The 25,425-nt window shown below is 34.9% G+C and overlaps 5 protein-coding genes and 1 long non-coding RNA gene across 9 annotated transcripts; 5 read left to right on the top strand and 1 right to left on the bottom strand.

Annotated features, from left to right (window-relative positions):
* Positions 1-377: 377 nt before the first annotated feature.
* LOC103509952 (ubiquitin-conjugating enzyme E2 W) lies at positions 378-12,981 on the bottom strand (the record flags this gene model as incomplete). The annotated part of the gene is made up of 5 exons (XM_008474585.3): positions 12,753-12,981; positions 8,208-8,299; positions 7,548-7,650; positions 7,116-7,146; positions 378-502 (listed from the first exon to the last, which is right to left on the bottom strand). Coding segments are annotated over exons 1-5 (375 nt in total), but the record flags the coding sequence as incomplete, so codon positions are not given.
* LOC113467760 lies at positions 828-1,439 on the top strand. Its single transcript, XR_003391718.1, has 2 exons — positions 828-1,163; positions 1,291-1,439. It is a non-coding gene; the product is annotated as an uncharacterized LOC113467760 (long non-coding RNA).
* LOC103509941 (cytochrome c oxidase subunit 6A1, mitochondrial-like) lies at positions 3,646-6,012 on the top strand. 2 transcript variants are annotated; one of them, XM_026824126.1, is made up of 3 exons: positions 3,646-3,868; positions 4,999-5,153; positions 5,815-6,012. In XM_026824126.1, the coding sequence occupies exons 1-3, from the start codon at positions 3,790-3,792 to the stop codon at positions 5,896-5,898; spliced, it is 318 nt and encodes a 105-aa protein (XP_026679927.1). In that variant the 5' UTR covers positions 3,646-3,789; the 3' UTR covers positions 5,899-6,012. The 2 variants fall into 2 exon arrangements, with proteins under 2 accessions (XP_026679927.1, XP_008472794.1); XM_008474572.3 differs by lacking the exon at positions 4,999-5,153 and adding an exon at positions 5,213-5,367 and having other exon boundaries at positions 3,653-3,868; positions 5,815-5,993.
* Positions 12,982-14,674: 1,693 nt separating the features above from the next.
* On the top strand, positions 14,675-16,945 carry LOC108252477 (dnaJ homolog subfamily C member 17-like). The gene is made up of 6 exons (XM_026824131.1): positions 14,675-14,831; positions 14,956-15,193; positions 15,240-15,337; positions 15,630-16,078; positions 16,379-16,409; positions 16,497-16,945. Exons 2-6 carry the CDS (start codon positions 14,976-14,978, stop codon positions 16,841-16,843), a joined length of 1,143 nt encoding a protein of 380 aa, XP_026679932.1. The 5' UTR covers positions 14,675-14,831; positions 14,956-14,975; the 3' UTR covers positions 16,844-16,945.
* A 221-nt stretch (positions 16,946-17,166) lies between these two features.
* LOC103509942 (cytochrome c oxidase subunit 6A1, mitochondrial) lies at positions 17,167-19,613 on the top strand. 3 transcript variants are annotated; one of them, XM_026824127.1, is made up of 4 exons: positions 17,209-17,252; positions 17,892-18,025; positions 18,660-18,814; positions 19,137-19,613. In XM_026824127.1, the coding sequence occupies exons 2-4, from the start codon at positions 17,947-17,949 to the stop codon at positions 19,218-19,220; spliced, it is 318 nt and encodes a 105-aa protein (XP_026679928.1). In that variant the 5' UTR covers positions 17,209-17,252; positions 17,892-17,946; the 3' UTR covers positions 19,221-19,613. The 3 variants fall into 3 exon arrangements, with proteins under 3 accessions (XP_008472796.1, XP_026679928.1, XP_008472795.1); XM_008474574.3 differs by lacking the exon at positions 17,892-18,025 and having other exon boundaries at positions 17,167-17,385; positions 19,137-19,536; XM_008474573.3 differs by lacking the exon at positions 17,209-17,252 and having other exon boundaries at positions 17,810-18,025.
* A 510-nt stretch (positions 19,614-20,123) lies between these two features.
* LOC103509951 (dnaJ homolog subfamily C member 17-like) lies at positions 20,124-22,290 on the top strand. Its single transcript, XM_008474584.3, has 3 exons — positions 20,124-20,266; positions 20,394-20,810; positions 22,280-22,290. Exons 2-3 carry the CDS (start codon positions 20,414-20,416, stop codon positions 22,288-22,290), a joined length of 408 nt encoding a protein of 135 aa, XP_008472806.1. The 5' UTR covers positions 20,124-20,266; positions 20,394-20,413.
* The last annotated feature ends 3,135 nt before the right edge of the window (positions 22,291-25,425 follow it).

Below are 25,425 nucleotides of genomic sequence, written 5' to 3'. Positions count from 1 at the left end.
AGTTATTCCGATTTTTTTTATTATTTAACTGCCTATTTATCATCGTATTATTTTATAAAAGCATAAAATAAATTTAAAAAATAAATACCTAACCAAAAAAAGAAATAATTTTAAAAAAGACAAGGTGAACGTGAAACGGGGATACGGTGTGTAAGCAGCTTGCGACTTTCTCGATTCAAAACATTGGCGGGATTTTTTCAAAAATTGAAAATTTGTGTTTCGATACGTATTACGTTCACTGCGTTTTTTTTTCAGACTCTTCAGAAAAGAAAGAAAGAAAGAAAGAAAGAAAGAAAGAAAGAAAGAAAGAAAGAAAGAAAGAAAGAAAGAAAGAAAGAAAGAAAGAAAGAAAAAAAGTTATTTAAGTCAAACCTTACCTTTTCTTTACAACTACTAAGCATGGATACAATGGACAAACATACAGACTGCACGGACAGGGCGGGAGACCAATCGTCTGTCAGTATGGACAAACATATGTGTCCGTTTGAATAGACATGTGGATGTACGGGGATACTCGTACACACCTTAACCCTTATCACACTTTCACGTCTCACGAAAATATTAAAAAAATATCCAGTTAAAGTTATTCCGATTTTTTTTTATTTAACTGCCTATTTATTATCGTATTATTTTATAAAAGCAAAAAATAAATTTAAAAAATAAATAACCAAAAAAGAAATAATTTTAAAAAAGACAAGGTGAACGTGAAACGGGGATACGGTGTGTAAGCAGCTTGCGACTTTCTCGATTCGAAACATTGGCGGATTTGGCGGGATTTTTTCAAAAATTGAAAATTTGTGTTTCGAATACGTTCACTGCAGAATCAACATTATCATTATTATTATTATCATTTTCATTTATAAGAAATCGCAGTTTTAGTTACTTAGTTTATGCTTATTCATTACTCAAATTAAGAATTAATTCTCATATTACAAGCCATTTTGAGTTTGCGTGCTTATATTACCAGTAAAATAACAGCACGAAAAGCTGACATCATCATCATCATCATCTGAAATACCTCTCTTCTCTGTGTTTAAATTTTCATTTTTCATGGATTTACTCCTTTTAACCAGAAGGAAACGTCTTTTCAGTGTTTGGATCTTTTGATTTAAACTTTTTACGACCAAATTAAAACAGAGAATATTAAATTTAACAATCACCTGGTAAGTTCTTTTTCTTCTCAGATTCACTGGCTGGTCACTAGCACAAGTGATCATAAATCAAATTAAAGGTCAAAGAGTGTTCTATACCTTAGTATTAGCTGAACTAATACAAGTTGGTCTTTTCCAGCTATTCCACTCTCTTCAATAATGGCAGATATCAAAGATCTTGACTTGTATGGCCTACTGGAACTAACCATAGACTGTTCCGAGCAAGACATCAGAAGTGCGTACAGAAAGAAAGCACTGAAGTGCCATCCCGACAAAAATCCAGATGACGACTGTTCCGAACAAGACATCAGAAGTGCGTACAGAAAGAAAGCACTGAAGTGCCATCCCGACAAAAATCCAGATGACAAAAAAGCTATTGAGACATTTCATCTGCTCTCAAAAGCTATTGAAGTATTGCTTGACAAATCTGCACGGGCTGCCTATGACAGTGTTATCCGACGGAAAGAAGAAGTCAAGATCAGAAACAGTAAATTAGATGCAACAAGGAAGAAGTTCAAGGAAGATTTAGAGAGACGAGAAAAAGAAGCAGAGAAAGAAAGATACAAAGGATACAAAGTGAATAAGTCAGAAGAAGAGATCCTTCAACAGGAGATTGATAGACTAAGGAAAGAAGGTAAGTATCCTCTCAAACCAGTACTTTATGTGTTCAGGATTAATTTATGGCTTATATCCTACCAGGGCCATTGCTCAAAAAGATGATAGATAAGCTTACAATATGATTTAATTTCACAGAATTTTAATCAATGTTTGAAGGTAAATTAACTAAAAAAACAACAAATCACGGTTATTTTACATTTTTGAAGGGGAAATTAATTTTGACTGAAATTTTTTGATGTTGGTAGGTATCTTAATTAATTCAGAAATTAATTAAAAACAAAAACATATCAAAAAACTCATTTTTTATGTAATAATTAATTATTAATTTTTTCTTTTCTTCGTTATCTGTTATGTTCTTTTTTTACCTATCGTTTTATTTGTACAAAAAAGAACGTAACAGATAACGAACACGGTGGAATAATTAAATTGAGAAAACAAATAAATAATTTTAAAAAATCATTGTTTCCTGTTTTTAATTAATTAATTCAAAAACTGATTTGAATAATTTGTTATTTAGGACAAGACAAAACATTGAACAAATTAAAGGTATGATTACTTGAGCGTCCGCTAGGTTCGCTTCGGTTTTCGGTTTCGGTTTTCGTTCGGTTTTCGATCCCGTGCTAAATCTAAAAACATGATGTAAACAAGATGGCGCCAACATGGGTTGCGTTATGGGGATCAGGATTCGATGCGAAATCTCCCTAATGATATAAAATGAATAATAAATAAAATGTAGGTAGGTATGTATTATTTTGTAAATAAAAAGGAAATATGTATGTAATAAAAAATGCTATTCTGACAATAATTATGTATGTATATTTCCTTTCAAAAAGTTTCTTTCTTAAATTTTCTTCCCCCGACATCACACAGCAGATCAAAAAAAAAAAATCTTCGGGGTAGTCCGTAGTCCACAGTCCACACTCCACATTAAAAGAAGCTGTTTTGAATCAAATGAGGAAGGCTCAAGAGAAGCAAACATGATAATGATATAAAATGAATAATAAATAAAATGTAGGTAGGTATGTAATATTTTGTAAATAAAAAGGAAATACCTATGTATGTAATAAAAAAATGCTATTTTGACAATAATTATGTATGTATATTTCCTTTCAAAAAGTTTCCTTCTTAAATTTTCTTCCCCAGACATCACAGAGCAGATCAAAAAAAAAATAAAAAAATCTTCGGGGTAGTCCGTAGTCCACATCAAAAAGGAGATTATTTTCGCTGTAACATATTTTAGAGTCGATTCTTTGAGTCGAATATTTGAAAAGAATCGAATCGTGGTATTCGAATATTCAAAAAGAGTCGAATATCCCATCCCTATAAATTTTCTTTTCTTCAATTTCTTCCGAATCTTCCGTTCTTCCTGAAAATTTTTCTTTCAAAATCAATTTTTTACCGATTCGACAATAGCTAGCTTCTCGAACATGAGATAAGAATCACAGGGGCCAATGGCATGAACAACTTGAGTAATTTGGTGAGTGGGGTGAGTGATAATTAATTTTTTGGGACAAAGAAAATTTATGCAAATTTGTGGTAGGTAGGTACTAGGTAAATTTATAACATATTCTTGAACGATGGCTCACTTCACACCCGTAAAAAATACAGGGGTTCCCAAATTCGTTCAATCAGCTGACTTTTGTAAATAAAAAAAAAATCGTCCAGAAATTTATCAGAAAATTTCCTAGACAGATTGTAAATTTGTAATTTTCTCATTTTCTGTGGCGTTCTAAGGGGAAACTAGTAAGGCATTTTGGGAACTGTTTGTTTCCGAAAAAATCCAATGTGGCAACAATGGTGAACGAGTGTCCAAGTGAATGAATGGGTACCACTCTTCCCAAATTCGTTCAATCAGCTGACTTTTGTAAATAAAAAAAAAAAAATCGTCCAGAAATTTATCAGAACAGAAAATTTCATAGACAGATTGTAAATTTGTAATTTTCTCATTTTTAGTGGCGTTCTAAGGGGAAACTAGTAAGTTCGAAAGTTCAAACTCTGCCGTGACATCAGTTCTTTGACAATGGCATCCCGACTTGGTCAGATGATGATGAGGAAATTCTCAACCTCTCCAGCCATGAAATCTTCCGCAGGCAACCCGGGTGAGTTTTTCACTTGACCTTCAGCAAGTTGGGACTTTTCAGTCCTACATAATACTGCTTGAATAAAGGTGAGTTTTTCACTTGACCTTCAGCAAGTTGGGACTTTTCAGTCCTACATAATACTGCTCGAATAACATTAAAGGGTCCTCTTACCCTAGAGTAGTATGGGACTTTTCAGTCCTACATATATGTAATACTGCTCGAATATCATTAAGGGGTCCTCTTACTCTAGAGTAGTACGGGACTTTTCAGTCCTACAGAATGTTGCTCAAATATCATTAAAAGTTCTCTTACCATCTTTTCAGTCCTACATATATGTAATACTGCTCGAATATCATTAAGGGGTCCTCTTACTCTAGAGTAGTATGGGACTTTTCAGTCCTACAGAATGTTGCTCAAATATCATTAAAAGTCCTCTTACCCCAGAGTAGTAGGCCTGGTACTACTACTATTATTGTAGTCAGATTCTCAATGCTGATAAAATTCCATGCCTTGGGTGTGGGATTGAACCCATGCCCTCCTGATTATGAGGCAAGTTTTTTGACCATTGCACCACCAATTCTAATTAAACTGCTTACTATTTTACCACTAATGTGGCATAAATATTATCCAGCCTAGTGAACTTGGAAGGTGCACTTACTTGTCTTGTAAGTGCTAGGGCATAGGTTCAATTCCCACCCGTGTGGGATTGAACCCATGCCCTCCTGATTATGAGGCAAGTTTCTTGACCACTGCACCACCAATTCTAATTAAACTGCTTACTATTTTACCACTAAGTAATGTGGCATAAATATTATCCAGCCTAGTGAACTTGGAAGGTACACTTGTCTCGTATGTGCTAGGGCATAGGTTCATTTCCCACCAAGGGTGTAAGTATTTTATCCTAAACAGATGGGGTTCATTCTTGGAATGGCTGGCTTTCTCCAATCCTATCTTCCTCTCTACAATTTTGGGATGATGAGATTTCTATTGTTACAGTTCCCTCTATCAAACTCTTAAAAACAATTTAAATTTTAAACAAATAGGGAGGTAGGTACATGTAAATTTTATATGTTAGAAAAGTATTATTTGTTGTTAAATTGAAATACAATTCAATTATGTGGTCCACAACAAACTATCCATCATTTCAGATGCTGTTAAGCTGTGGAGAAACTTGACATACTTTGGAGCTCTTCCCTGTTGTGCACTTGTCGGAGTTTACGTCTACTTGGAACATCAAGCCGAGGAAGCACACCATGTGCGACCAGAGTTTGTGAAGCGCGAGTACTTGTACATTAGAAACAGAGTGAGTATTCAGTGAATTAGTTGATTATACCCGCCAATACAAACTATTCATCATTTCAGATGCTGTTAAGCTGTGGAGAAACTTGACGTACTTTGGAGCTCTTCCCTGTTGTGCACTTGTCGGAGTTTACGTCTACTTGGAACATCAAGCCGAGGAAGAACATCATGTGCGACCAGAGTTTGTGAAGCGCGAGTACTTGTACATTAGAAACAGAGTGAGTATTTAGTCAATTAGTTGATTATACCCGCCAAAGTTTGAATATGAGATAAAACAAGGCTATTGTTGTCTATTGATTTTTATCCTATTTTTGTGAAGGTAATGTAATCAACTGAAAAATTTTATTGTAATTTTTTAGTATTAAAAGATTAAAACACCTTTTGAGGTCCCTAGAGTCTAAATCCAAAGATTCAGCTATTGGGTTGTGTGTTTTTAACTGACCTTTTGGTCTAAAATAAGCACGGGCACTAAGGACATTAGAATTTTAATATTATTGAGGTGGGGTATTTTCGTTACAATAAAATGAAGATAATATTCTTATAACAATATTCTTCATGGTTTTGTCCAATGGAGATGGTATTCATTTACTTTTTTGTACACTAAAAAAAAAAAAAACTAAAATTAAAAGAATTTAAAATATTTTCAATCCTGTTTTTGTTTACAGAGGTTCCCATGGGGTGACGGAAACCACACGCTGTTCCACAATAAGCATGTTAACGCTCTCCCTGAAGGTTATGAAGAAGATTAAAAACTGAAGATCAAAACGAAAATAATGATTAGTTTCATGAGTAAAGTTGTGTAACTTGCTTCAAATGAAAAACCAAGATTTTTGAGACTAGGCAGTCATTGCAGTTGTATAGAAGGCCTTGGAAGGCTGATGAGAAACCTAGGTAGAATTTGTGATATTGGTTATTTTATGGCTTCAAATATTTGTTTTACAAGCAAAAGATTTTTGATAGAGGGAACTGTAACTCCTAAGGCCTTTTCGTCCCGAAAGCGAAGAGAGAAGAAAGGCAGAACAGGAGAAAGTCAGCCGTTCCGACCCAACGGTGCTGCTTTTAACCTTTTAAATTACGAATTAATCGATCCTATTTCAAAAAGCCAATTCAAAAAATGGACACAATCAAAGGCCTTTAATGGCATCCATTTCAAAATACGTTTAGCTTGTCCAACATCGTTCCCAAAGTCTCTGCTACACTATTCTGTGCAGGTTTATTAGATACCATAATAACTTCACCAGTCTATTGATCGTCTCTATGATACTGATGTTTATTATATCCTTCTATTACTCAATTTTTATTATCTTGGATTTTCTTAAATTCCTTTTGTTTTCTTATCGTATTTTCAAACCCCCCGATTCTTTTGCCACACCATCTCTCCGTATATTATCTACAATATTTCTTTTATGACTGAGAGACATTGTTCCCCCAGTCAGTATGGACAAACATATGTGTCCGTTTGAATAAACATGTGGATGTATGGGGATATTATTCCCAACGAATGTCACCTGTATCAAACAGACAAGAATACAACAGGTGTCATTAGTCCCCCAGTCAGTATGGACAAACATATGTGTCCGTTTGAATAAACATGTGGATGTATGGGGATATTATTCCCAACGAATGTCACCTGTATCAAACAGACAAGAATACAACAGGTGTCATTAGTCCCCCCAGTCAGTATGGACAAACATATGTGTCCGTTTGAATAAACATGTGGATGTATGGGGATATTATTCCCAACGAATGTCACCTGTATCAAACAGACAAGAATACAACAGGTGTCATTAGTCCCCCAGTCAGTATGGACAAACATATGTGTCCGTTTGAATAAACATGTGGATGTATGGGGATATTATTCCCAACGAATGTCACCTGTATCAAACAGACAAGAATACAACAGGTGTCATTAGTCCCCCAGTCAGTATGGACAAACATATGTGTCCGTTTGAATAGACATGTGGATGTACGGGGATGTTATTCCCGACAAATGTCACCTGTATCAAACAGACAAGAATACAACAGGTGTCATTAGTCCCCAGACAAACATATGTGTCCGTTTAAATAGACATGTGGATATACGGGGATATTATTCCCAACAAATGTCACCTGTATCAAACAGACAAGAATACAACAGGTGTCATTAGTCCCCCCAGTCAGTATGGACAAACATATGTGTCCGTTTGAATAGACATATGGATAGAAAGGAAAATACGGAGACCTGCTAGAAAAGAAGGAAAGAATTTTAATTTTCAATAAAGAAAAAAAAATCAAAGTTCACCATATTTTCCTTTTGGAAACTGAGACGATTTCCCTCTTCTGAAGCTCTTTTTTCGTCTTTAAAGGAAAATATGGGAATAAGTTTAATTGCCAAGTTAAATAAATTAATTAATAGTACCTCAGGAGAATCGAACGGATATTTTGGACCAAACTTGAACTGTAGTTGAAATTCTTCTCCATCGTATAGGGTCCCCTCAGCACCTTTCATGTGTATGGTCCACCTGAAACATTCAATTTCAATTCAATTAATTTATTAAGCTATTAAGAAGACATATTGTAATTAGGTACCAATTATATTGTGTTGTGAACAAAATTATAAACAATAAAAATAAAGGTTTATTAAAATTTTAATAAAATAACAGATATACAAAGGTATTTTTCCCAAGTCATAACAGATATACAAAGGTATTTTTCCCAAGTCAATACTGACTAAGAAAAACGTTTTATTCTTTCGACCCTGAATGAACATCTTTTGAAAACAATAGGTAAGTACTAAGTCGGTATGTATATTGTATAAGTTAATATTATGAAAACAGAAAAGTCTATTCAATTAAAGTACCTACACTTCTACAGGATCAAAGTTTCATTGTCCTTTCCCATTGTCTCCTCTTCTGAAGCTTGTTTCTTCTCTTGGTCCCATGGTTTAGTACAGGCACTAGGACATGGTGTGTGTTCGATTCTCTTTCGGGCTAAATTTTATTCTCTAAACTAAACGGAAAACTTACAAGTTAAGGTTCTTGATCCCTAGACGCCTAAACAGAAAACCAACTAAACTTACAAGTTAAGGTTCTGCTCTGCCTTGTCACTATCCACTTCCATACCAGGAGGAGGTTCCTTCATGAGTGACATGAGCTCTTTCTGTAAACGTCTCTGAAATCAAAACAAGCAGAATGAATACTAGGTTTTTTTTTCTTTTTTTGAAGAGGTTTGACAGAGGGAAATGTAATTGCAAAGGTCTTATCATCCCGAAATCGAAGCGAGAAGAAAGACAGGATAGGAGAAAGCCAGCCGTTCTGAGAACGAACATTATCCGCTCAGGATAAAATTCGCCCCGGGCGGGAATCGAACCCGCGGCCTAGCGCTCACAAGGCAGAAGCGCTACCAACCAAGCTAACTAGGCTGGCGAATATTAGGGTTAAACATATAGGAAATCATAAAAATGCCAATAATTGCCAGCCTATATAGTTAGCTTGGTAGTGCATCTGCCTTGTAAGCACTAGGTTGTGGGTTCGATTTCCACCCGGGGTGGATTTTATCCTAAACAGATAAGGTTCATTCTTGGAACGGCTAACATAGCATTTTGCAATACAACATCATAATTGGAGTACCTATCTAGAAGGTTGGGACAGAAAAGGTTAACAGTATGTTAGGTGTACATATATTACATAAATATGTGCCTAGATGTGTAAACAGATATTTAAAATGCAAATAGGTATTCTGCAGTACATAACATGTTTACGAAAAATGGAAAGGAAAGGGAGACGGTATGATGGGGAGTGGATATCATGAATGATATTATTTTATGAATGAGAAATTCTCTTCAATTCAACCCCTGAATTATCTTATATTATAAAAACAAGATCCATTCACTCATTCACATTTCATAGTTCACACACTGATCGCTCTATCTCGAGAACCACAACACCTAGAAAGCTGAAATTTGGTAGGAATATTCCTTTTATCTTATATTATAAAAACAAGATCCATTCACTCATTCACATTTCATTATCCAGTCTACAGTTTCATGGGCATTTCTTTTCTATTATTTCTTACCGTTTATATGAATATGGATACTTTTATTGTTTTCCATCCGACAGCCGACTCGAGTTTCGCCTACTTTTCAGTCTTCTTCATGGGAACTGACTCTAAGAAGCGTAAAAAGTAGGCGAAACTTGAGTCGGGTGGAAAACAATAAAAGTATCCATAATCATATAAATGGTAAGAAATAATGTTAACCTCCCAAAATAAATCAAGTGCCCACAAAAAATAAACAAAAATCCATCCCACCGTTCTAAACCGATCCTGAGATATGATCAATTTTTGATCGCTAAAATCACCATAAGAAATACACAGAGTGCAGAGACAGCGGGAGAGAAATGTTTTGCTCTCGACCAACATTTTGAGTTTCGTTTTCGTTTATGTTTTTAGTTTGACAACTATGCAGCTAATAGGGAGCGCGCAGTGCGAACATATTTCTTATTATTTTCCACAAGTTCGGCCATGCCTTTTCCACAAGTTTTTTGATCGCTAAAATCTCCATAAGAAATACACAGAGTGCAGAGACTGCGGGAGAGAAATGTTCTGCTCTCAACCAACATTTTGAGTTTTGTTTTCGTTTGTGTTTTTAGTTTGACAACTATGCAGCTAATAGGGAGTGTGCAGCGCGAACGTATTTTTTTATTATTTTCCCCAAGTTCGGCCATGCCTTTTCCACAAGTTTGGCCATGCCTTGGGATGAACTAACGGGATTCCGGAGTGAAGCAACGGAATTCAGCTAGTTGTTGTATAGTTTTCAGCTATACCTATATGCATTAATTCATTATTATTCATTTAAAGGGGTTTTATTCAAGATCAACATTTGGGGGGCAACATAAGGGCTTAACCAGTGAGAGTTCCAGGGTTCAGTGACCTAGTGTAAGTAGGTGTCTACAAGTATCATTATCATTATTATTATTATTATTATTATTATTATTATTATTATTATTATTATTATTATTTATTTATTTATTATTTTTTTGCTAAAAATAACAATAATTGATGTATAAATACATAATATGATTTAAGTACCTCATTTATCCTGTTACTTAGGATGAGAATGAAAAGTCCCTTTACACCCCTTCTACCTGCAGTCTGAACAAGGTTTAATATAGGAAATACCTACATAGGGAGCTTTTTTTCATGTTGCTACTTTAGTATGTTTACAATTGTAGATAATAATAGTCACAAAATGTGTAAAAATCTACTTGATACCTACTTTATCATAGATGGGTGTGTTAGAAATAGAAAACCTGAATAAAATTAGAGGTCTTCTTGTACTGAAATCTAAGAGGGACGGAGGACATTATAGGAGAAAGGGAGCTGTTCTAAGAACAAAACTCATGTTTTTTTTTTCTTTTATAAAGTCTGGACCAGAGTGGGAAAGGAACCTGTGACCTAGCAGGCATGCTAATCTCCAAGCTAACTAGGCTTGCTAAAATAAACCTACTCTCATATTTATGAAAGTGAGAGCAGTACTGTTGGACTGAAGGAAGCATCAATGCCAGACATCTAATTTGCTAAAATTAGGGAGGAAAAAAAGAAGAAGAAAAAAATAATAAAAATAAAAGCCCATGGTCCAATTTTTCCCTCACAAACACAGGTGTTGGCTATCAATTATTTATTCTCAACCCACCCTGTCACATTAAAAATAAACCATTCATAACAAGATAAATACACGGGTAACAGTTGGTTGGCTTCTTTATTTCAATTGACGAGGGGAGTGAAAGTGTCGTCAACTAGGGTTTCATTCTATTCTTGAAACATTGTTCCAATGACTTTATGAATTGCAACAGAATATGAATTGTTGAAAAGGATAACAAGTACTGCAAACAGCAATACAGACATATTGATCTAGTTTTGACTGGTTTAAATGAGGTGGTCTTTGTAAACAGGCCTAAACTAGGAGAAAAAAAAAAAAAAAAGGCTCAAGAATTCAGTATGTAAAGCTGTAGAAAACAAATGATAGCACTCACAAGCTTAGCTCTGAGCAGAAACTCTAGCTAAATGTTCAAAGAGGTAATTTTGAATCTACATTTCTCAATGTTGGTTTAAATAGGTAGGTATAGGTATCTTTTTTTTATTTACTGCTGACTTTTGTAAATAAAAAAAAAATCGTCCAGAAATTTATCAGAAAATTTCCTAGACAGATTGTAAATTTGTAATTTTCTCATTTTTAGTGGCGTTCTAAGAAGAAGAAGAAGAAGAAGAAGAAGAAGAAGAAGAAGAAGAAGAAGAAGAAGAAGAAGAAGAAGAAGAAAAAAAGCCCATGGTCAAATTTTTCCCTCACAAACACAGGTGTTAGCTATCAATTATATATTCTCAACACACCCTGTCACATTGAAAATAAACAATTCATAACAAGATAGATACACGGGTAACAGTTGGTTGGCTTCTTTATTTCAATTGACGAGGGGAGTGAAAGTGTCATCAACTAGGGTTTCATTCTATTCTTGAAACATTGTTCCAATGACTTTATGAATTGCAACAAAACATGAATTGTTGAAAAGGATAACAAGTACGGCAAACAGCAATACAGACATATTGATCTAGTTTTGACTGGTTTAAATGAGGTGGTCTTTGTAAACAGGCCTAAACTAGGAGAAGGGGAAACTAGTAAGTTCGAAAGTTCAAACTCTGCCGTGACATCAGTTCTTTGACAATGGCATCCCGACTTGGTCAGATGATGATGAGGAAATTCTCAACCTCTCCAGCCATGAAATCTTCCGCAGGCAACCCGGGTGAGTTTTTCACTTGACCTTCAGCAAGTTGGGACTTTTCAGTCCTACATAATACTGCTCGAATAACATTAAAGGGTGCTCTTACCCTAGAGTAGTATGGGACTTTTCAGTTAAGCTGTACAAAACAAATGATAGCACTCACAAGCTTAGCTCTGAGCAGAAACACAAGCTAAATGTTCAAAGAGGTAATTTTGAATCTACATTTCTTAATGTTGGTTTAAATAGGTAGGTATAGGTATGTTTTTTTTTTTTTTTTTAAATTATTATTTACCAATAACAATTCATTCAAATGTTCTAAGCCTTTCCCTAATTAATCTGGTACATAGGGAGGAGCATTATCATAGTAAAAAGCTTGCACAGCATGACAAGCAACAAAAGAAAGCAAATGACTTTGTGATATTCAAGAGTTCCATAAAAAGAAATTTCAAACACATTTTTAATTTCACACTTGCTATAAGTCCCATCATGATGCAATATTGTGGGAGGAAAACTTTTATTTTCCCAACTCTTCTGATGGTTCCTAATATCAAAATATTGCAAAATGTGGAGTACCAGGTAGGTTTCAGGACAGCTCCAGACCACCTAGATTTGAGTAGTTCTTATGAGACTGTACAACATAAAACTCATTAATTTGTCTGCAAAGAAATTACATGACAGAAGTATTTTGACAATGTTTATTGATTTGTGAGCATATTGTCAACCAACAGAAGGTATCCAAATTACCACCGAGATTTGTGGTTCTAGTTTAGTATTTTAGGAAATTACTGACAAAATTTAGGTATTTACTATCCATGTTTAGTTGGTGTCTAGTAAAAATGGTATCTTACCTCAGAAGGAGATAATCCTGCCATTGGGTCTTAGCTCAGATCCTGTTCTTGCAATGTTCCTTATCCGAGTTTCAGTAAATCCTCATTGTCGTCCCTTCACGGTTTGTTCACACAGGGGCCAATGGCATGAACAACTTGAGTAATTTGGTGAGTGGGGTGAGTGATAATTAATTTTTTGGGACAAAGAAAATTTATGCAGATTTGTGGTAGGTAGGTGTTGAGTTGGAATTCTAATCGTTTCAGTAAATCCTCATTGTCGCCCCTTCACGGTTTGTTCACACAGGGGCCAATGGCATGAACAACTTGAGTAATTTGGTGAGTGGGTTGAGTGATAATTAATTTTTTGGGACAAAGAAAATTTCTGCAGATTTGTGGTAGGTAGGTAAATTTAAATGTTTCTAGTAAGAAAAGATCACTTTGAAAATAGAACATTGGAACGAATTTATTTTGTGTAGACTCACCAGAGCGAAAACCAAGACTGAGGACTGAGGTCAATTCACTCTAGCCAATATTGGATAATGGAAGGCCTTTTTTTTAATTTTTTAACAAGAAACAATGATTTTTTAAAATTATTATTATTATTTTTTTTTTCTCTCTCAATTTAATTATTCCACCGTGTTCGTTATCTGTTACATTCTTTTTTGTACAAATAATTTTTTTTATTATTTAATTTAATATACCTTATTTATACTGTCGGCTAAGACTAAAAAGTCCCATTATGCCAACAGTTTCAACAGGCCGCATTTATTTACATCAATAATAAATTAGTACAAATAACATAACATAAAAAAGAACATAACAGATAACGAAGAAAAGAAAATAATAATAATAATTAATTATTACATAAAAAATAAGTTTGTTGCTATGTTTTTGTTTTTAATCAATTTCTGAATTAATTAAGATACCTAATTACCTACCTACATCAAAAAATTTCAGTCAAAATTAATTTCCCCTTCAAAAATGTAAAATAACCGTGATCTATTCAGAAAGAATTTAAATTTACGCGCGTTTCTAACATGGGAATTTCATCATCGTAATACGAAAAAAATCCCCATGTTCAAGCCAAAACATCGTAACTCCGATCCCCGTGTTCAAAACCCCATAATGTGTGTCATGCGCAGAAACCAAAACTCGTCGAACATTGGGCCCGATACCCAAAAAAACAGGATGCGAAATCTCTCTAATTTTTTACCGATTCGACAATAGCTAGCTTCTCGAACACGAGATAAGAATCCAGGGGCTCTCAAACTTTTTGGAAATGGAAGGCTCGTACACACCTTATCGCACTTTCACGTCTCACGAAAATATTAAAAAAATATCCAGTTAAAGTTATTCCGATTTTTTTTTTATTTACCTGCCTATTTATCATCGTATCTTCACATTTCACATTTCATAGTTCACACACTGATCGCTCTATCTCGAGAACCACAACACCTAGAAAGCTGAAATTTGGTAGGAATATTCCTTTTATGGTCTAGGTGTGCAATAAGAAAGGATTTTGCGAAAATCTAAACCGATCCTGAGATATGATCAATTTTTGATCGCTAAAATCACCATAAGAAATACACAGAGTGCAGAGACTGCGGGAGAGAAAACTTTTCCTCGCTCGCCTAATATTTGAGTTTCGTTTATGTTTTTAGTTTGATAACTTATACAAGTTCGGCCATGCCTTTTCCACAAGTTTGGCCATGCCTCGGGATGAACTAGCGGGATTCCGGAGCGAAGCGACGGAATTCAGCTAGTTATTTTATAAAAGCAAAAAATAAATTTATAATAACCAAAAAAGAAATAATTTTAAAAAAGACAAGGTGAACGTGAAACGGGGATACGGTGTGTAAGCAGCTTGCGATTGCGACTTTCTCGATTCAAAACATTGGCGGGATTTTTTCAAAAATTGAAAATTTGTGTTTCGAATACGTTCACTGCGTTTTCTTCAGAATCTGAAGTCGTTTTTTAAAATTTCAAATTTTCATGGATTTACTCCTTTTAACCAGAAGGAAACGTCTTTTCAGTGTTTGGATCTTTTGATTTAAACTTTTTACGACCAAATTAAAACAGAAAATATTTAACAATCACCTGGTAAGTTCTTTTTCTTCTCAGATTCACTGGCTGGTCACTAGCACAAGTGATCATAAATCAAATTAAAGGACAAAGAGTGTTCTATACCTTAGTAGCTGAACTAATACAAGTTCGTCTTTTCCAGCTATTCCACTCTCTTCAATAATGGCAGATATCAAAGATCTTGACTTGTATGGCCTACTGGAACTAACCATAGACTGTTCCGAACAAGACATCAGAAGTGCGTACAGAAAGAAAGCACTGAAGTGCCATCCCGACAAAAATCCAGATGACAAAAAAGCTATCGAGACATTTCATCTGCTCTCAAAAGCTATTGAAGTATTGCTTGACAAATCTGCACGGGCTGCACAACATATTTTCTAGTTCAAGCAAACCTAGAAATGTATTTCCTAGTGGCTTGTTTCCTAGTGCAAATGTGTCTAGTAACATATTTGCCAGTTCTGACAGAACTCTGGTTCATAGTTCCAAGAAAAACACAAATGATATAGATTATGAAGAAGCTGTTTGCCAGTTCTGACAGAACTCTGGTTCATAGTTCCAAGAAAAACACAAATGATATAGATTATGAAGAAGCTGTGTTGAATCAAATGAGGCAGGCTCAAGAGAAGCAAACATTTCCACTCGAGTTACAACTCGAGTTGGAAAATAATCGAGTAGAAAATAATCGAGTTGAAAAATCTCACTCGAGTCCCATCACTATTCTTTTCTTCCGTTCTTCCTGAAAACTTTTCAATCAATAGGGAGATTTCGCATCCTTCCCATAATAATCCCTATACCCAAACCCATGTCGAGACACAGATGTCTATACCAGAGAAAGTTTGACCAAGATCTTTTCCAAATATGGCAAGATCAACATCCTGGTAATTTCACCCAAGAAACGAGGGTCAGCTTTGTTGGAATTTGAACATGCAGATTCTGCTCGCAGGGCTAAGCTATACGAATTGGGACTCCCTGACACAGATGACTATACCAGAGAAAGTTTGACCAAGATCTTTTCTAAATATGGCAAGATCAACATCCTGGTAATTTCACCCAAGAAACAAGGGTCAGCTTTGTTGGAATTTGAACATGCAGATTCTGCTCGCAGGGCTAAGCTGTATGAATTGGGACTACCAAATTGTCCTTTAACATTGAATTATTTAAATCCAGATGTGGAGAGAGAGGAATCTAGAAAGCAGCCTAAAAATCCTGTGTTTAGCAATATTGATTTCAGTGGAACAAGGGACTCAGATAGCAAAAATGTAGAGTTTAGTAATGGATCTGATAGTGATAGTACACCAAATTTATTTCCTAGTGCTGATAAATCTAGTAATTTATTTCCTGCAGCAGATAACCAGATGTGGAGAGAGAGGAATCTAGAAAGCAGCCTAAAAATCCTGTGTTTAGCAATATTGATTTCAGTGGACCAAGGGACTCAGATAGCAAAAATGTAGAGTCTAGTAATGGATCTGATAGTGATAGTACACCAAATTTATTTCCTAGTGCTAACAAATCAAGCAACATATTTCCCAGTGCTGATAAATCTAGTAGTTTATTTCCTAGTAGAGTCTAGTAATGGATCTGATAGTGATAGTACACCAAATTTATTTCCTAGTGCTAACAAATCAAGCAACATATTTCCCAGTGCTGTTAAATCTAGCAATGGATCTGATAGTGATAGTACACCAAATTTATTTCCTAGTGCTAACAAATCAAGCAACATATTTCCCAGTGCTGATAAATCTAGTAATTTATTTCCTACAGCAGATAAATCTAGCCATTTATTTCCTATAGCAGATAAATCTAGCAATTTATTTCCTAGTGCAGATAAATCTAGCAACATATTTTCTAGTTCAAGCAAACCTAGAAATGTATTTCCTAGTGGCTTGTTTCCTAGTGCAAATGTGTCTAGTAACATATTTGCCTGTTCTGACAGAACTCTGGTTCTTAGTTCCAAGAAAAACACAAATGATTTAGATTATGAAGAAGCTGTGTTGAATCAAATGAGGAAGGCTCAAGAGAAGCAAACATGATAATGATATAAAATGAATAATAAATAAAATGTAGTTAGGTATGTAATATTATGTAAATAAAAAGGAAATATGTATGTAATAAAAAATGCTATTTTGACAATATGTATGTATATTTCCTTTCAAAAAGTTTCCTTCTTAAATTTTCTTCCCCAGACATCACACAGCAGATCAAAAAAAAAAAAAAAAATCGGGGTAATCCGTAGTCCACATGAAAAAAGAGATAATTTTCGCTCTAACATATTCTTGAACGATGGCTCACTTCACACCCGTAAAAAATACAGGGGTTCCCAAATTTGTTCAATCAGCAATCAGCTGACTTTTGTAAATAAAAGAAAAATCGTCCAGAAATTTATCAGAAAATTTCTATACGGATTGTAGGTAATTTTCTCATTTTTAGTGGCGTTCTAAGGGGAAACTCTAAGTTCGAAAGTTCAAACTCTGCCGTGAAATCAGTTCTTTGACAATGGCATCCCGACTTGGTCAGATGATGATGAGGAAATTCTCAACCTCTCCAGCCATGAAATCTGCCGCAGGCAACCCAGGTGAGTTTTTCACTTGACCTTCAGCAAGTTGGTAAGAGTCCTCTTACCCTAGAGTAGTATGGGACTTTTCAGTCCTACATAATACTGCTCGAATATTATTACAAGTCCTCTTACCCTAGAGTAGTATAGGACTTTTCAGTCCTACATAATACTGCTCGAATATTATTACAAGTCCTCTTACCCTAGCGTAGTATGGGACTTTTCAGTCCTACATAATACTGCTCGAATATTATTACAAGTCCTCTTACCTGAAAAAAAAAAAAAAAAAAAAAAAAAAAATCGGGGTAATCCGTAGTCCACATGAAAAAAGAGATAATTTTCGCTCTAACATATTCTTGAACGATGGCTCACTTCACACCCGTAAAAAATACAGGGGTTCCCAAATTCGTTCAATCAGCTGACTTTTGTAAATAAAAAAAAAATCGTCCAGAAATTTATCAGAAAATTTCCTAGACAGATTGTAAATTTGTAATTTTCTCATTTTTAATTTTTAGTGGCGTTCTAAGGGGAAACTAGTAAGTTCGAAAGTTCAAACTCTGCCGTGACATCAGTTCTTTGACAATGGCATCCCGACTTGGTCAGATGATGATGAGGAAATTCTCAACCTCTCCAGCCATGAAATCTGCTGCAGGCAACCCAGGTGAGTTTTTCACTTGACCTTCAGCAAGTTGGTAAGAGTCCTCTCTTACCCTAGAGTAGTATAGGACTTTTCAGTCCTACATAATACTGCTCGAATATTATTACAAGTCCTCTTACCCTAGAGTAGTACTGGTACTACTACTATTATTGTAGTCAGATTCTCAATGCTGATAAAATTCCATGCCTTGGGTGTGGGATTGAACCCATGCCCTCCTGATTATGAGGCAAGTTTCTTGACCACTGCACCACCAATTCTAATTAAACTGCTTACTATTTTGCCACTAATGTGGCATAAATATTATCCAGCCTAGTGAACTTGGAAGGTGCACTTGTCTTGTAAGTGCTAGGGCATAGGTTCATTTCCCACCAAGGGTGTATTTTATCCTAAACAGATGGGGTTCATTCTTGGAAAGGTGGACTCTCTAATAGCCTATCCTCCCTCCTTTGATTTTGGGATGAGAAGGCCTCCATTGTTCCAGTTCCCTCTATCAATCCTTAAAATGATTTAAATAAATAAATAAATCTTTAGGTACTTAGGTGTGTGTAACTGTTGTGTGTTATAAAAATAGTATTTGTCTGCTAAATAGAAATACAATTCAATTATGTGGTCCACAACAAACTATCCATCATTTCAGATGCTGTTAAGCTGTGGAGAAACTTGACTTACTTTGGAGCTCTTCCTTGTTGTGCACTTGTTGGAGTTTACGTCTACTTGGAACATCAAGCCGAGGAAGAACACCATGTGCGACCAGAGTTTGTGAAGCGCGAGTACTTGTACATTAGAAACAGAGTGAGTATTCAGTCAATTAGATGATTATACCCGCCAAAGTTTGAATATGAGATAAAACAAGGCTATTGTTGTCTATTGATTTTTATCCTATTTTTGTGAAGGTAATGTAATCAGCTGAAAATTTTTATTGTAATATTTTAGTATCAAAAGATTAAAACTTATTTTGAGGTCCCTAGAGTCTAAATCCAAAGATTCAGCTATTGGGTTGTGTGTATTTAGAACTATACCTAACTATAAAACAACTAAAATTCCTAAACACCTAAACTAAAAAGACTAAAATTAAAAGAATTTAAAATATTTTCAATCCTGTTTTTGTTTACAGAGGTTCCCATGGGGTGACGGAAACCACTCGCTGTTCCACAATAAGCACGTCAATGCTCTCCCTGAAGGTTATGAAGAAGATTAAACACTGAAGATCAAAATGAAATTATGTTTAGTTCCATGTGTAATATTGTGTAACTTGCTTCAAATGAAAAACCAAGATTTTTGAGACTAGGCAGTCATTGCAATTGTAAAGAAAAGACTATTCTATGTACAGCAAAGCAGTTCAAAATCATCTTTGAAAAATGGCTTTGGCCTAGCCAGCATTTAGCCAGGCACATAGAGACCCATTAAAAGTGCCCACAGAAGACCTTGAGGTATTACATAATCATATGTAGCAGGTAGGTCTATCTTAAGCACAAGCTTTTTTTTTCTTTCTTTTAGTTAATTTTATCACCAACACTTGATCCTTGTGTATGTAAGCTCGTTCTGCAAAAAATATAAAAGTAAATAAACCGTTTTGTTATCTATGATTTAACAAGAAATGTTTTTAATTGAATGCCTTTTTTACTTAAAGAGGTTTGATAGAGGGAACAGTAACTGCTAAGGTCTTATGGTTCTGAAAGCAAAGAGAGCAGAAGGGCAGAATAGATGAAAGCCAGTCATTCTACAAATAAGCCTAAACTGTTTAGGAAAAAGTTTGCCAAGGGCGGGAATCGAACCCACGACCTAGCACTTAGAAGACAGACGCGCTACCTTCCAAATCAACTAGGCTGGCGTGAAAGTCTTTCGAATTCTACCAACTTCATTAATGTTCTGAAGTATCTTTCGAGTTATATGGACGCCGTGTATCTATTTGATTATGCAATGTGCACGATGTAGATCCAACAATAACCAAAAAAGAAATAATTTTAAAAAAGACAAGGTGAACGTGAAACGGGGATACGGTGTGTAAGCAGCTTGCGACTTTCTCGATTCGAAACATTGGCGGATTTGGCGGGATTTTTTCAAAAATTGAAAATTTGTGTTTCGAATACGTTCACTGCAGAATCTTCAGATTCTTCAGTCGTTTTTTAAATTTTCATGGATTTACTCCTTTTAACCAGAAGGAAACGTCTTTTCAGTGTTTGGATCTTTTGATTTAAACTTTTTACGACCAAATTAAAACAGAAAATATTTAACAATCACCTGGTAAGTTCTTTTTCTTCTCAGATTCACTGGCTGGTCACTAGCACAAGTGATCATAAATCAAATTAAAGGTCAAAGAGTGTTCTATACCTTAGTATTAGCTGAACTAATACAAGTTGGTCTTTTCCAGCTATTCCACTCTCTTCAATAATGGCAGATATCAAAGATCTTGACTTGTATGGCCTACTGGAACTAACCATAGACTGTTCCGAACAAGACATCAGAAGTGCGTACAGAAAGAAAGCACTGAAGTGCCATCCCGACAAAAATCCAGATGACGAAAAAGCTATTGAGACATTTCATCTGCTCTCAAAAGCTATTGAAGTATTGCTTGACAAATCTGCACGGGCTGCATATGACAGTGTTATCCGACGGAAAGAAGAAGTCAAGATCAGAAATAGTAAATTAGATGCAACAAGAAAGAAGTTCAAGGAAGATTTAGAGAGACGAGAAAAAGAAGCAGAGAATGAAAGATACAAAGGATACAAAGTGAATAAGTCAGAAGAAGAGATCCTTCAACAGGAGATTGACAGACTAAGGAAAGAAGGTAAGTATCCTCTCAAACCAGTACTTTATGTGTTCAGGATTAATTTATGGCTTATATCCTACCAGGGCCGTTGCTCAAGAAGATGATAGATAAGCTTACAATATGATTTAATTTCACAGAATTTTAATCAATATTTGAAGGTAAATTAACTAAAAAAATCAAGTTCAAATTCAGCCAGATCAAGTGTAGACATTGGTACATTTTATTAAATAAGAAAACTAAAATGAAGAGAGGCTTCACAATAAATTTTACAGTATTTCTGTTCATGTAGGTTTATATATGAGTAATAGAATAATAATAAACTGAATATTAAACAAATTAGGTAGGTACATAGGTATTCTTTAACCACGATCGAATAAACCACGGGCTAAAAAATCCCCGGAGGGACGGACCCAGCTTGTTTTTTTTAAGAGGTTCGACAGAGGGAACTGTAACTGCTATGGTCTTATCGTCCCGAAATCGAAGAGAGAAGGAAGACAGAAAGCCAGCCGTTCCGAGAACGAACATTATCCCATCAGGATAAAATCCGCCCCGGGCGGGAATCGAAGCCGTGGCCTAGCGCTTACAAGGCAGACGCACTACCAACTAAGCTAACTAGGCTGGCAATCCAACCCATTGAAAATGAATTTGAACGTAGGTATCATTCGGTTATCGGTTCCCAATGGATCACTGAAGTTAAGCAACGATACGGGTGGTTGGTATCCAGATGGGCTAACATCTGGGTAATCGCGTGCTGAGAAACTTTTCCAGAGCCACTTTTAGTCCGTCCTTCCTTTATTATTACAATAGTAATAAAAAGGTATAGTGGACGGACTATTGTATTCGCTTCGGTGTCTGTCAGTCGGTCGGTCGGTCTGTCCCCATAGAAGGACTTATCCAAACCTGGTCGACCTATATATCAAATTAAAGGTCTTTTTACCAGGAACACGAAAGGTGGTGCAAATTTTGTCCAGAGAACCATAAAGCCAAAAATCCAAAAAAAAACTGGTTTTTGGGGATTTTTTTTTTTTTCACATTTTCTCACACAAATGAGCTCTGATCTTGAAATTTGTCGCGACCACCTATGAACTCAAAGCGAGAAAGTTTTAGATAACACTTCAGTCGTTATTTTAAGACCAGTTTTAGCTTTTTTTCTCATTTTCTCACACAAATGAGCTCTGATCTTGAAATTTGTCGCGATGACCTATGAACTCAAAGCGAGAAAGTTTTAGATAACACTTCAGTCGTTATTTTAAGACCGGTTTTAGCGTCACCTATGTTAAGCTACGCCGAGCAAGGCCAATAAATGGATGGGTGACTTGAACCTTATATTGGAAATAGAGGGATAATATGAAAAAGAGATGATGAGAGGGGAATAGTAGGGACCAAGTTTGGGGAGAATTTTTTATACCAAGCAACTCTATTTATATTAATCAGTGGACTAGCTCAGTCGTCAATTAAAAGAATCTCAATCCAAATTTTATTTTCAGCATTGAGATAACCCCACAGTGTTAATTGACGACTGAGCTAGTCCACTGATTAATATAAATAGAGTTGCTTGGTATAAAAAATTCTCCCCAAACTTGGTCCCTACTATTCCCCTCTCATCATCTCTTTTTCATATTAGGTAGAATGGGCTCTAGTCTTGATTTTAAATCATTACATGAAAGTAAAATCGAAAAATCAAATCAAGAATAATAATAAACTGAATATTAAACAAATTAGGTAGGTACATAAGTACTGATTTTCTTTAATCACGATCGAATAAACTACGGGCTAAAAAATTCCCGGAGGGACGGACCCAGCTTGTTTTTTTCAAAGACATTTATACAATTGAAGGAGTTTTAACAGTAAAGTCCTAGGTACCTCTAGTGTCAAAATTAATAAACCAAATTTAAAATCATAGTGATTTCTCGAAATATTTAATTTTTTATTTCTTTTTCTCGCCTTTTAACAAAGCTAACAAAACAAAATAATAAAAAACTAAGCAGGATTCGATTTAATAGTATTTTAGTTAAAAATAAATGGGTTTTTAGCGAAATCCAGTTATTAGAATATAACCTTTTCCCCCTTCACAAATAGGACTGAAAAGTCCCTACACACTAGCACTGAGCAGGCTCAAACTATCTTGTATGTATATATTTTTTTCTTTCTTTTTTATATGGTTAAGCACCTATTTTTTTTTCGTAAATATTGTTAAAAAAGTACATTTCAAAAATATTGTTAAAAGTTCGATTTAAAAAGTTTCAATGAGCAATCAAGCGTGCCGGGAGGTACGCGAACGTCAAGAGTTCGAAGTCGTAGTAACACACAAAAAACTCGTAAATCAAGGCTATCAACATCAGAACAACTGTATTTCGCTAAAACCACCCCAATATATTAGGATCTGTAAGATTCTATTTCCTTAACATACAATAAAACATATAGGTATACGAGAACAAAATATTACGAGTTTGATATGGACGTCGCATTGGTGTAATACCGGTCTTTAAATTATTACACCAACACTTGAATTTAAAATACGACAGGAATTTTCCATTATAGGTACTTCGCAAGCATTTACTTTCACTGGCAACGTGTAATATTCCTTTCGTGGTATTACACGTTTTACCTGCACTGTTAAAACATATTTTTTCCAGTATGGACTTGAAAAAGTTTCAAACTTTTTCAGCCCGCAGCTTCGCCAGACCTATCAGTTGGCGACATTTGATTTAAGCAACACGGAGCGAGGTGTGAATCTGGCCGGGTGACATGGTAAGAAATAAAGTTGCTGGCCAAATTGGACTGAACTATTATGAATCATTAGCCTAATATTACTCTATTATACAGGGTGTTCTTTTTCTTCTTCTTAGGATTCATTTATTTTGTAGAACAAAATCGAGAGAACAAATTTTTTGAACACTCTGTATGAAAAACTAGCATTGCAAAAGCAAAATAAAAAATATAGACTTTTTTAACAGTAGATTGTGAGGGGAGTTTAGAGAGAGTAGAATAGAAGATTCAAAAAGAACAGTGCCCTATATCACCATTGTATGGAATTGTAAAATGTAAGCGTATTTTCAAAAAATCCGCACAAGTAGAAATATCGTGGCTCACCAAAGTATGGTACGGACTTGTACAATACCACGCTAGTAAGAATGGTGTAGAATCTGTGAACACCACTGTAGGATATTTTGGGTTCACCAAATTATTTGTTTACATTCTTTTTTCTACGGAATTGTAAATTGTAAAAAAAATTCTACCCATCAATCTTCTTCAGTAGAAACATTTTTTCATCAACATTATTCATTATTGCAGTCAAAGGTCCAGTTTTTCCATTGTCTATACGAGATTTTTAACTATAAAAATGAGTATATGAGACCTCTACCTTCAAAAACCACGAGTAAACTAAGTGATTTTCTAGTCGAATCCAGTGATTTCTTTTTCTTGAATCCTAAACTTAAACTAATACTTATTTTAAACTTATTTTACTAATAAAATTACAGAAAAAAAAATAATAAAATAACAATAATAAAACAAATCAACTATAATCTAAAATAACGCTATAATAGATCAGTTGCGCTTACTTGGGTGATGTTTCAAAGTCATAGAGCAGGAAAAATAAGGACCAACGGAATTTTTCCATTTCTTTTACGATTCTAGATACCGAGATAAATCGATTTAAAAAATACCGGTAAATCGTAAACTTTGATGTCACGGCATACGCTCCCGTACGTGATGACGTCAATTCATGACTCCCGCTTCGTTTGTTTGTGCGCAAGCGTTTCTGCGCATTTTGACGTGAAATCTGATGTCACAACTCTTCGAGCTTTTTCATTAGGACGGCAATTAAAAATTGAAATTCGACCTTTTAAAGTTACTTTTTCCGAGTTTTGACCTCAGATTTGGATTTTTCACAACTTTTTACGTAGGAATCGACCTTTTATGGTAAAATTTGAAAATGTAACTGAGAAAAAGATAAAACCGTAAGACATTGTAGGCCAGTCACGGAGATGACTAGTAATAGTCGACCTAAAAGAAACATAACAAAACCAATTAGGTTATTTGATTATATTTGTGATGATGATTCAGACTAATTCTTAATGTAATTTATTCGTACAGGTTACATATTGTTTAATGTTAATTGTAGGCAGTTTGACAAAGATCAGTTGATCGGAAAAATTATTTATTGTAAATTTTTGACATATTAACCCTTTGAGGAATCACCAATTTTGTATAGCCTTTTGATTTATTGTAAACTTGACAATTGCTTTGGAGGCATTTATTCTTTAATGTATTATTTTTGTGTTCTATGTTTAACTGTGATTTAATTGACATTTGCCCTTAATAGTAACTTATCTGTGATATTAGAATTATTTGTAAATTGTATAGCTATATGAATTTCTTTAAAATATTGTAAAAATGAATTAGCTTTTAAAAGGGGGCATGTCTTGTACATATGACAACAAAGTCATCTGACACGTTTGGCAACACTGTATGTGTTGTGATAAGATTTGTAGGTTTGTAGGTTAGCGTCAGGAGCCACTTTTCCACATGTACTGCCAGCATCCTGTATCGTAACCAATTTCTGTCTGTCGTTCTTGAAAATATATAATCGTCTTTTTGTACATATTATCTCCGTGTCACTTATTTAAAA

The sequence above is a fragment of the Diaphorina citri genome, unplaced genomic scaffold (genome assembly GCF_000475195.1).
Source record: "Diaphorina citri unplaced genomic scaffold, Diaci psyllid genome assembly version 1.1 scaffold545, whole genome shotgun sequence".
In the NCBI taxonomy this organism is placed as follows: domain Eukaryota; kingdom Metazoa; phylum Arthropoda; class Insecta; order Hemiptera; family Psyllidae; genus Diaphorina; species Diaphorina citri.
This window is presented reverse-complemented; position numbering and strand designations above follow the sequence as displayed.